At 39.8% G+C, this 11,971-nt stretch overlaps 2 protein-coding genes across 2 annotated transcripts in view; both read right to left on the reverse strand.

Annotated features, from left to right (window-relative positions):
* LOC141438352 (hairy/enhancer-of-split related with YRPW motif protein 1-like) overlaps nucleotides 1-2,194 on the reverse strand; it is an 18,516-nt gene extending 16,322 nt beyond the window's left edge. The window contains exon 1 of the mRNA XM_074102211.1: nucleotides 2,170-2,194. Coding sequence (XP_073958312.1) covers nucleotides 2,170-2,194 — 25 coding nt within the window. The remainder of the gene's footprint in view (nucleotides 1-2,169) is intronic.
* A 4,847-nt stretch (nucleotides 2,195-7,041) lies between these two features.
* On the reverse strand, nucleotides 7,042-9,997 carry LOC141438354 (uncharacterized). Its single transcript, XM_074102212.1, has 5 exons — nucleotides 8,656-9,997; nucleotides 8,092-8,262; nucleotides 7,490-7,662; nucleotides 7,227-7,386; nucleotides 7,042-7,184 (listed from the first exon to the last, which is right to left on the reverse strand). Exons 1-5 carry the CDS (start codon nucleotides 9,644-9,646, stop codon nucleotides 7,042-7,044), a joined length of 1,638 nt encoding a protein of 545 aa, XP_073958313.1. The 5' UTR covers nucleotides 9,647-9,997.
* Between the last annotated feature and the right edge of the window lie 1,974 nt (nucleotides 9,998-11,971).

Here is an 11,971-nt window from a genome sequence, read left to right on the forward strand (position 1 = left end):
GGTCCCAAAAATCAAAGCACTTTTACTTTGCACGAATATTTATTGATATCAAATCAATATAAACAACGATCACCTACTTGTTGCTTGCTACAAAAAAACAATATTTCTCCAGCTTCTTATTGATCAATAAGTGCATGCCGTTAGCTAGTTTGAGCGCGGTACAGCGCCATCTGTCGGACACTTGACAATCTATATTATGATGATTGTTGTTTTCATTTACATGGATCAGTTTATTATCTATTATGTGACGTTACGCATATTTAATGAATTACAATAAACATTACATTAATTGGATATAACTTTAAATTAGATAGGAAATATGGTACTGCTAGCGCCATCTCGTATCAGTTAGTTGAACTTTTCGTTGTTTACTTTTTGTATCTTTAGAATATTTTATAGAATTTAAAATTATAGAAAAAACATATTTTTATTAAACAAAGAAACGTTTCGAACACATATAGACGTGAACATACCGCCCGCCAAGGACGCCATGAGGCACGCAGTCCTTAATTCGCTTAGCCAACCAACGACATCTTTTTAAAACTATGATAAACGAAACAATTTAAAACTATTATTAAACAGTATGCAAGTTTGTGGGTCAAATTAGTTACAAACAGACCACATGAACTGCATTAAATGCAAACAATTTACAAGAACTTATAACTAAGATTTAAAACAATATAAAACAATATAGGTACATCTTCTTTTTAATCGATCGGTAAACAGCATAATTTGCTCACGGGTCTTTTAATGACATTGCCCTTGCATTTTAAACTGACAACGCGAGTAACGCCGTCCAAACCAGAATGTTTCTCCACAATGAGGCCGTACAACCACTTAGAAGGGGGCAAATCATCCTCTTTGACTAAAACCACATTACCAACTGCTGGCTCGGGGGTTTGATGAGACCACTTATAACGATGGTAAAATTGTGTTAGATATTCACGCGACCAGCGGTGCCAGAACTCCTGTACCATCCTCTGAGTAAGTTGCCATCTCTTCAAACTACTTAAGTTGCAATGTATATAGTCACTCTCAGGAATTAGGACCAATGGTTCTCCTACAAGAAAATGACCTGGTGTTAAAGGGGTTGGGTCATCTTTATTGTCTGAGATTTGAGACAAGGGCCTAGAGTTTAGGCAAGCTTCAACTTGTGACAACATTGTTGTCATTTCTTCAAATGTCAAGGTTGTGTTGCCGATCACCCGTTTCAAGTGATGTTTTGTTGATTTAATCCCCGCTTCCCAGAGGCCCCCAAAGTTCGGGGAATGGGGTGGGATAAAATGCCAACGCGTTCCATTGCTCCCAAGATGTTCGGCTATCTCAGTTGTGACTCGGGAGTTTTGGTTCGAAAATAATTGCTTCAACTCATTAGCAGCACCCACGAAACTAGTTCCATTGTCACTATATAGATCTGAAACATGGCCGCGTCTTGCTACAAAACGTTTAAAAGCAGTCAGGAATCCCTGGGACGTCAAGTCACTTACCGCTTCCAAATGTATGGCTCTGGTAGCCATGCAGACGAATAGGCAAATATAACCTTTATAGGCGTGATGACCTCTACCCTTCGACGTTCGCATGCTGATTGGTCCTGCGTAGTCAACTCCACTCTGATGAAACGGTCTATGGGCAGTTGCTCTCGCCGATGGTAGCTGTCCCATGAATGGTTGACTAGCTGGTGCTGAATATCTGAAACATTTGATACATCTACGCACGAAAAACTTTACCAAATTCTTAGCACCTACTACCCAATACTTAGATCGCAAATAATTGAGCATGAGTTGCGGTCCACCATGCAACGTTTTCTCATGAGCTTCTGCTACGACTAAATTGGTAAAGTGTGACCGGTGAGGCAAAATTATTGGATGTTTCATTTTTTCGCTGATGCCTGCGTGTTGCAACCTGCCACCAACTTTCAGAATGCCGAGATCATCCACGACAGGATCTAATGATGTAAGTTTACTCTTTTTATTTACTAATCTATTTTCTTTCAGATTGTATAATTCTTCTTTAAAATGTTTTTTCTGTACGATTTTTATGCATGTGTTTATACTATCTAAGATTTCTGGAGCGGTAAGCCACTTCGTACTTTTTCCTTTTTACAGTGCTTTAAGAATCGTTTGCAGTACGCCACGACACGAATAAGTCTTCTTAGATTAGAAAACTTACTCATCACTTCATCTTCAATGTCCATGTTATCTTCACAGGTAGTTACTAAACAGACTTTGTTTGGCCTTTCTTCTAAATGTGTGTCTTTTGTGACGACTTTTTGTAATTATATTATTTTCTTTCAGCCACGTCGGTCCCTCTTTCCACAGCTGTTCGTCGGTGAATTGGTGGATGCCTCTCGAAGCACAGTCTGCTGGATTATCCTTGGACGAGACATGTGCCCATTGAGTAGGCTCCAGTGAGGTTATAATTTCTGTAACACGATTCGCTACGAATGTTTTCCAACGATTCGGTCGACTATTTAGCCATGACAAGACGATTGATGAATCGGTCCAAGCATGAACGTTTACCTTGTCCACATTCAAGACCTTTGATACTTCGGCCAGTAACTTAGTGAGTAATACGGCTCCACATAACTCAAGTCGTGTATTGACACCCTCTAATAGGCGCTACCTTTGTTTTAGAAGTGATCAATGATACGTGCACGTTTCCTTGGCAATCTATCACACGGCTGTATACAACGGCAGCATATGCATCATCAGACGCATCGCAAAATCCTTGCAGTTCAAGAGCCTCGTCACTTTTGCTGGTGTGTATCCATCGAGGCAATTTGAATTTTACGAGATGACTCAATGTTTTTCTATAGCTATGCCATTCTCTCAGCAATTGAGGAGGCACTTCATCATCCCAGTCTATGCCGGATAGCCATAACTTTTGGATGAATATTAGCTGATATGATTACGGGCGCTAACCAACCTAGAGGGTCGAACAATCTAGATATATCCGATATTACCTTTCTCTTGGTTACAGGAAACCTCAAATCTGGCAGCTGTACCGTATTCAAATTCGTCGCTGCTTCGGTTCCAAGTAAGACCTAAGATTTTCATAACGGCATCTATCTTTAGTTCTACATTTCCTTCCACTTCCCTTTTTTCTACGGTTACCATTTCTCTTAGCTCTTCCTGGTTGCTACTCCATTTTTGGAGTTCAAACCCACCTCTCGATAATAGGTCATTCATTTCACTGTAGATTTGCTTTCCTTCCTCTACCGTGTCACAGCCGTCAAAAGATCGTCCATATAAAAATGTTTTAGCACTCTTTCAGAAGCCATTGGCAGATCTTGTCCTTCATCGTAAGCAATCTGCTGGAGTGTGCGTACAGCGAGGTAAGGCGCGGAGGCAGTTCCAAAGGTAACCCTTAATAATTTGTAATGTTTCAGAGGTTGATTTGGATCCTCGCGCCAAAGTATTCTTTGATAATTCGCATCCTTCTCATCCACTAGCACCTGCCTGTACATCTTCACGATGTCTGCTACTAGGCATACCGGATACCGACGCCAAGACATTATGAGATGACGCAGATCGGGTTGGATGGTAGGACCTATCATAAGCGAATCATTCAGGGACACTCCGCGACTATTTTTGCACGACGCGTCGAACACGACCCGTAGTTTTGACGTGCTTTTGTCTTCCCTGATGACTGCGTGGTGTGGTAAGTAGCAGGATTTGTTGGAGTTTTTATGGGGATCGGTTATTTTCCACCATATGTCCTAGGTTTACATATTCTTGAATGACGTCACTGTATGATTTTTTAAGATTCACATCTCTTTCCAGTTTTCTTTCCAAAAATGAAAATCTTTTAGCGGCTATAGCTTCAGAATTTCCATTCGTGCATTCCGGGTTGCATTCTCGAAATGGGAGCCTTACGATGTATCGACCAGATCTATTTCTTGTTGTTGTCGCAGCGTATATATCTTGACATCGTTTCTCCTCTTCCGTGTAAAGTTCCCTGGGATCTGCAACTGGCGTATCGTTTTCCAGTTCCCAAAATCGTTTGAGCAGGTCATTTTCATTAACATGCACATGATTTACACTAACGTTCTGAGACAGGGAACCGTTCATGTTTATGGGACCGGATAAAATCCAACCTAAAGTAGTTTTCTGTGCTGTTGGTGTTCCTGAAAGACCCTTGATCATCCCATCCATTAAGATTTGACCATAAACATCTGCTCCCAGGAGCATGTCGATTTTATTTGGGATGTTGAAGCTTGGATCGGCTAAGTTTAAATTAGCAAACTCTGAGTGGAGCTCGACCACAACTTCTCTTGTCAGGGAGAATTGATGTAAGTTTGCTGAGGACAAAAGCGTTTACACCTATCGAAAAGTTCTGATCATGAAGTGATTGAATCTTAACTTGAACCCTTGACTTAGACGCTATATTAACGTTTTCGTCACTTCCTAGAACCGATATAGTGCTTCTGTGTGATATTTTCTTCAACCCAAGTAGTTGAACGGCAGGCTCCGTGATAAATGAAGCCTGGGACCCCTGATCGAGTAAACACCTAATTGTTATACCTGTCCCGCTTTTCGATTGAGCCTTAACTAAAGCCGTAGCCAACAAAACTTGGCTATGACTGGTCGAAAAGCAGGTTGTAAAATTAGTGGTCTCATCAGCAATGTCTTCAGTACTTGTGGTAGCATGTGCAACAATATTAGGATCAACTGAGTGATTATGCCCGACGTTGGACTCAGTTGAATTAGTTTGATTTTTGGGGTGTAGTAAAGAATGATGTTTTCTGTTACATATACGGCATTTTGTGGTTTGACGACAAGCGAAAACAGCGTGACCTGGATTCAAACAATTGAAACATAAATTGTTGGTTTGGACGAAGTTACGACGAGAATCTATGTCCATCTTTGAAAAAGCTTTACAAAACATAATTTTATGCGCTTCAGAACAATAAGTACATAATGGCGCAGAAGGTGCAGTGACATGATGAACCTTTGGAGTAGTGTGCGAGACGTTCTGATGAGTATTCTTTTGTGCAATGTTGTTTCTTAGGAATTTGGGATCAATGTTTTCCAGCGCTCTAAATCTAGTTTCCAGAAAACTTGGAATTGTTTGAAAGTCGAGAACTCGTCAGTAGTCTCGCTCACTTTGAACTCCCACTGTTTGCGGTTTCATTGTCTAACTTAAGACACAGGATGTGTATCACTAAGATGTCCCAATTTGTATATCAACTCCAATGTTACGCAAAGAATACAAACAATCATTTGTGGTATCTAATAATTCCTTCAGTGCGCTTGCTGACTCGACGCTAATGTTCCGTTGACTCAAGAATCTCTTCAGAATGCAGCTAGATAAATATTTCTTGTTGTTAAATCTTTTCGTTAACAATTCCCAGCTGGCAGTATAGTTGTCCGCAGTAATGGGTATATGCCGCAAAAGCTGCTCCGCCTCTCCACTGAGATGACTCTTTAAATAATGTAGCTTCTGGACATTATCCAAAGAATTGTTGTTGTGTACGAGGGATAGAAACAAATCTCGGAAACTGATCCACTGTGTGTATGTTCCAGAAAATGGTGGTATCGTGATCTTTGGTAGTCTGATTTGCTCGCTTCCCTTAGTTTCTGCCGGAACTTTCTGACTGCTGGCACTTACTGTTTTAAATCTGGTCATCATTTTCTTCAACTCTGATTTATATGTTATATATAACTCTTCCGCTTCGTCATAAATGCCATCCTTCATATAAGAGCTAGAAGCCAGCGCTACTCTATCCGATTCCTGTACGATCTGAGTGTGCGTTAAACGGAATTGAGCCCATGTCTCATCTAGAGATTCCTGCCTTCTCCACATATTCAATTGAAAAACGCTCCTTAGGAGTTTTTTTCCAGTTTATTTGAGCTTTTTATACTATCAAACAAATCGTACTGCACTCTATTAAGCTTCCATTGTTGAATTCAATTTAGATACAATGACAGATAGTTCCAAAAAATTTCACAAGTCCAATTTCGATGCAAATTATTCTAAGTCCATAGAAGTTTGCTCGCAAATTTTCTAAGTGTTTGAGAAATTCGCACTTAGTCGAAAATCGGGCATAGGTTCCCCGTCGTTCCACTTTTAGAAAACTATTCTAAGTCCTTAGCTAACACTTAATTTTCACAAGTCCACTAGAATATTTTAACTACGATGTTCTAAGTTATTAATTTACTGCACTGAATAAGAATTCAAAAGTACTCACAGTTTTCCCGTCACTACTAGCACCGCACAACACTAGCTTACGGTAGTCCTCCTTGATGATGTCACGCTCGGTGAAGGCTTCTCGTTGTAGCACACCCTCGATGACAATCCGCCACCGCGTCGGTGTGATCCTGGACTCGCCGTCCGTAGTATCCCACAAGAACCGTATCCGGTTCGAAGGACCATGTACGGAATGGGTCCCAAAAATCAAAGCACTTTTACTTTGCACGAATATTTATTGATATCAAATCAATATAAACAACGATCACCTACTTGTTGCTTGCTACAAAAAAACAATGTTTCTCCAGCTTCTTATTGATCAATAAGTGCATGCCGTTAGCTAGTTTGAGCGCGGTACAGCGCCATCTGTCGGACACTTGACAATCTATATTATGATGATTTGTTTTGTTCAATTTACATGGATCAGTTTATTATCTATTATGTGACGTTACGCATATTTAATGAATTACAATAAACATTACATTAATTGGATATAACTTTAAATTAGATAGGAAATATGGTACTGCTAGCGCCATCTGGTATCAGTTAGTTGAACTTTTCGTTGTTTACTTTTTGTATCTTTAGAATATTTTATAGAATTTAAAATTATAGAAAAAACATATTTTTATTAAACAAAGAAACGTTTCGAACACATATAGACGTGAACATCCTGTACGATGTACTATTTCATAGTCGTACTCCTGTAGTACTAATACCCATCGAGCTACTCGGGTAGTTAAATCTTTTTTCCTCAGCGTCATCTCAAAAGCCTGGCAATCAGTAATAATTTTAAATTTTAGTCCGTATAAATAATGTCTAAATTTCTTCACTCCTTCAATTATTGCTAAAGCCTCAAGCTCGTAACTCGTGTACTTCTGTTCGGGCGTCATTAGTCTTCCTGCTCATATAATACACTGGGTGCATATGGTTGTCATCTGGACATCGTTGAAGTAAAATAGCAGCTACTGCGTACATCGATGCATCCGTGTGCAATTCTGTGTACAAACATGGGTCAAAAATTCTTAATACAGGCTTACTTATCAGTTCCTTCTTCAATATGTTAAACGCTGCTTTCTGAGGTTCACCAAATGTAAAATCAACATCTTTCTTAAGCAATTCTGTTAAAGGTCGTGCAATAAGAGCAAAGTTTTGGATAAACTTCCTGAAGTACGATGCTAAACCAACAAATCCATGTAACTGCTTCACAATACAATACAATACAATAACTCTTTATTGCACACCAATACAGTAAACAGTACAGAGAAAACAAGTACACGTTAGTAGGTTGAGGAAATCTTACCACAGCATCTATCTTTTCTGGTGTTGGTTGCACAGTTCCGTCCTCCACAACATGACCAAGGTACTCCACCTTCCTTTGGATTAGTTGCGCCTTCTTCCAGTTAATCTCGAGTCCATACTGAGATGCTCTTACTAGTACTAACTTAAGTCGTTCAACGGCTTGTGTCTCGTCCTCTGCAATTATAATGACGTCATCAATAAAAATCAGAACAATTCCCATCTCAATCAAATCTCTGAAAATCGCATTAATAAATCTTGTGAACACCTTTGGACATACCGATAAACCAAACGGAGCCTTTAAAAATTCGTATTGCCCGTTATGTGTCACAAACGCAGTATATTTGACAGAGTCTTCGTGAACTGTCAAATGAAAATACCCATTCTTCAAATCAATTGTACTAAACACCCTTCCCTTTGCCAGCTTATCAATATGATCTATGACTGGCAACGGATATTCGTCTTTCACCATCTTTTTGTTTATCTGTCGATAATCAACACAAATTCTAGTGCTACCATCCTTCTTCTTGACAAGCACCAATGGGCTAGCGTACTCGGAATAACTTACCCGAACCACCCCGTCTTCTAGCCATTGTTTCACCTGACGCTCAACCTCTTGTTGCTCGGCCAAAGCCAGCCGTCGTGGTCGTTGCGCGACCGGGACGTCATCCTTCAATGTAATGCGCAACTGAACTGGAGCCTCTTTCGTCTTGTTAGGCCGATACGTCTCAACAACTTGTCTTACCTCCTCTTGTAACTCTGGATCCTTCATGTACCCTATAACATCGGAAACACAAAAACTACACATAAAGTTACGGTACCAATCATTACTAGACTTTAATAAAAGTACTCGACTGCCTTCCATAACAAACGTTACATTATTTAAAAAATCTTGGCCTAAAATTACAGAAAACGGCATCACATTCCTAGGCACAACATGTAAAATTACGTCTTCGAAACATTGTTCATCTATAAAAATGTTTGTTTTGATAAAACCTAACGAATAAACACGCGTCGAACCAAGTCCACTCAAAGAAATCATGCTCTGTTCATATTTTGGCGCTTTCAAAGCTTGTAAACAGTCAATCGAAATTAAATTAATGTCACTTCCTGAGTCTATCAATGCACTAATACTTTTTCCAAATAAAATAATTTCTTTCATCGGTTTACGATTATACGTCGGCCGTCCGCCATCATCGTTGACATTGTTGTTGTCAGTCATGTCATTCGCTACAGTCGTCTCCTGTGGCGCCGTCATTGCCGCCATCTTGACCGAACCGAATGAAGTCTCAGTCTCGTTCTGTCGTTCGCTCTTGTTCCCGTTCGGAATGTTGTTATTAACACACATGTGACTCGCCGCTGATCCGCCATTTTGCCTTTGATGACTTTTGCTTGTTCCCGCCGTCGATGTACATTGTGATGAAATGTGACCAAATTCATTGCACCGGAAACATTTTAGTCCTTTTGGCTTGTGCGGCCACTCATTGGACATGTGGTTATTCTCTCCGCAACTGTAACACTTACTTTTCGGCTTGTTTCTAAATTCTTGGTTAGGCAAATTTGGGGTCTTCTTAGTCTTCGAATCTTCTTTGATCGTTTCGTAAATTTTGAATTTTTCTTTCAACTCAGAATATGTCGTCACTCCATATAACATCATTTTCTTCATTGGGTCGTCTCTAATACCGTCGATAATATATTTGATCGCGACATAATCGGGCATCTTCCCACGTTTACCCAGTTCTTTCATGATGAGCATATAGTCGATGCACGATTCGTCAGACTTCTTCACTCGTGAACTCATCATTTCGTGGATAGTCTTGCTGTCAATGGTATCAGGGAATTCCTTTAAAAGACTAGCTTTTAACTCATCCCACGTCTTGTACATCCTCTCAGCGCGTAACCATAGTGCCGCAGTACCTGTCAACGACCGCCTTGCCATGAGTAACTGCTGTACCGGCGTCCATCCAAACACCTCGGCATTGTCTTCCACGTCTTGGATCCACTTGGTCGCAGGATACGTCTTATCCTGGCCAGAGAACTTTGGAACCAGTTCCTCTGTCAGATGTAACATGGCACCGCCCCCTCGTGATGATGACATCGCTTCTTCAAAAGAATCTTCAAATTCTACTCGCCGACTGTTACGTCTTGTTTCTTTAGGCATTTTCCTCGTCACAAATTATTTTCAATCGTATTTTCGTCGTCTGAATTTTTCGTTTGACGTGAGCCGTCGTCGTCGTCTTTTGTTCTATGAACACGTCGTCGTCTGAAAAAATCCAGTTGGATCGCTGTGATCTCGGTCGAGCCCCCAAAAACTGTAGAGTTTTATTTTAAGGAAACACCTTAGTTGGCGAGATAAAATATAATTCAATAAAAACTCAAAAGAAACACAATCTTAATTAAAATAACCAAATCAAACACGTCCTTTCGCGCACACGTCTTACGTCTTTCTCTCGACACTCATTCACTCCATCTCCCTCATTCGATCATCACATTCAATCAGTCATTCAGCATATCACTCATTCCTACATATATATTCAACTTTAAAGTACAGATTTTCATTAAAATCGAGCGCCCCCCCCCCCTCTAAAATCTTAACCGGTGGGTGGAAAAATTCGAATAATTCAGGATGGTAGTAAGTATATCAAACTTAGAAGGAAAACATACATAAAAATCACGCCTGTATTCCCAAATGGGGTAGGTAGAGCACACGAAACGTTACCGCTTCGGAGCCACTTTTAGCAATTTTAGGTCTTAAGTTTGACAAAAAGGGTACAATAGTGACAGGTTGCTAGCCTGTCGCCTACGGTGTACCTTAACCTATGTCCTCAATCGCCTCTTACGACACCCATGGAAGAAATGGAGGATGGATAGAAGGAAAACTATCACAGCTAAGTTTGCTTGAGAATTATTAGTACTTAGTTTAAGAGTAAAATAACAGCCTAAGGTATAAAATATACCTAAACTTGGAAGATTCCGTATAAAATACGAAATCCTTAAAAAATATTACTTATTTTTTTCGTAATGGCTACGGAACCCTATTTTGGGCGTGTCCGACACGCTCTTGGCCGGTTTTTATAGACCTCACGCAGATTAACACGTTCGCGGATGGACATGCTACAGCATTCGAATTTCAAGTAACGTTTTCTAACAAAAATTCTATAGCAGTCTTTTTAAGAAATTCTTTTTTTTCTGTGGCAATAAAATGAATATTTGTTTTAAAAGTTACCTAATTCTAAAAAAATAAAAGTAAAGAGTGACTTCGACTACGCAATGAACAGCCTTTCAGTTCAGAACAGTCGCTGGCCGCGTAACCATGGCGGCAATAATCCGGCGCGCGCGCGTGTGACTCCCGCCCCGCACGCGTTCGCACGCGACTCACACGCGCCCTTCTGACAGATAGTTATAGTTTTTATTGTGTGCTCTAGGGTAGCATTGGCTCCCTTTGCTTGGCTAATGTATATTGGCGCATTAGCTCTAGGACTTATATAACGGTTGTTTTATTAAAAAGAAAAAAAACAATCTGTTAATTTTTCAGTTTTAATAGGTACCTAAGTATATACCTTGTTTAGTAAATGTTGTTTGCAATTGGTTTGACTAAATGGCTCGCGTGTTGTGGTCGCAATTGTACCTAACGCTCCTTCTCGCTCCGCTCGTCGTCGTTCCTAATTATCCGGTGCCAAATTGACAATAAAAGTTATTTTGCTACGAGATTGAGTATCATCTACGCACGCTCTAGTTAATTTGCTGTGCAGTCAGTATTTTTGTACCTAAAAGAATTTATTTGTCTCGCATTAAAGGAAAAAAAAGTAATGTCGTGCTGATGTATATTTTCGAATTATCTGTAGTACTAGTTTTGCTAAGCATTCAGTTTATGACACTTAAAGTTAGTCGACAAGTGGTGGAACAGGCCCTTAGTTATGTTAGTCAATCAAATCAAATCAAATAAATTATTATGCAGCAGATATTCCTGCGCTCCGTCTGACCGGAGGGTGTGGTGTTCCGTCGTTTTAGGGTAGCAATGAAGACGACGTTCAAAAATCCCTAATTTTTTTTGTATGTTTTTCTTATGTATTTTTGTATTGTTTGTGTTAATTTGTATTTTACAGTGCATTAGTTTTCTAACTGTATCCCACAGGATATCCCCATAAATAGAGAGAATAGTTATGCCACAGATAATCGCGGGAAAAAGCTGACCAGAAGCAATTACATTTAAATTTTAATCATTCATTCCATTTAACAGACAAAAATCAAATTAACCAATAAGTACTCGAAATAATTCGTTGCAAAAAAGCTATAAAAACTTTCAACAAAACCGCCCCCGGTTCACGTGGGAACGGCCAATACCATTCAACAGTATACCCTTCAGTTTATACAAAATAAACCCAATTTTGTACCTCATAGGGGCGCAAAGCGGAGTTTGTACTTGTAACCTAATCTCTGAGTGGTCTATTGTAAATGTTTATATGGTGACTTATGCGAGAGAGAT

The sequence above is a fragment of the Choristoneura fumiferana genome, chromosome 18 (genome assembly GCF_025370935.1).
Source record: "Choristoneura fumiferana chromosome 18, NRCan_CFum_1, whole genome shotgun sequence".
Lineage (NCBI taxonomy): Eukaryota > Metazoa > Arthropoda > Insecta > Lepidoptera > Tortricidae > Choristoneura > Choristoneura fumiferana.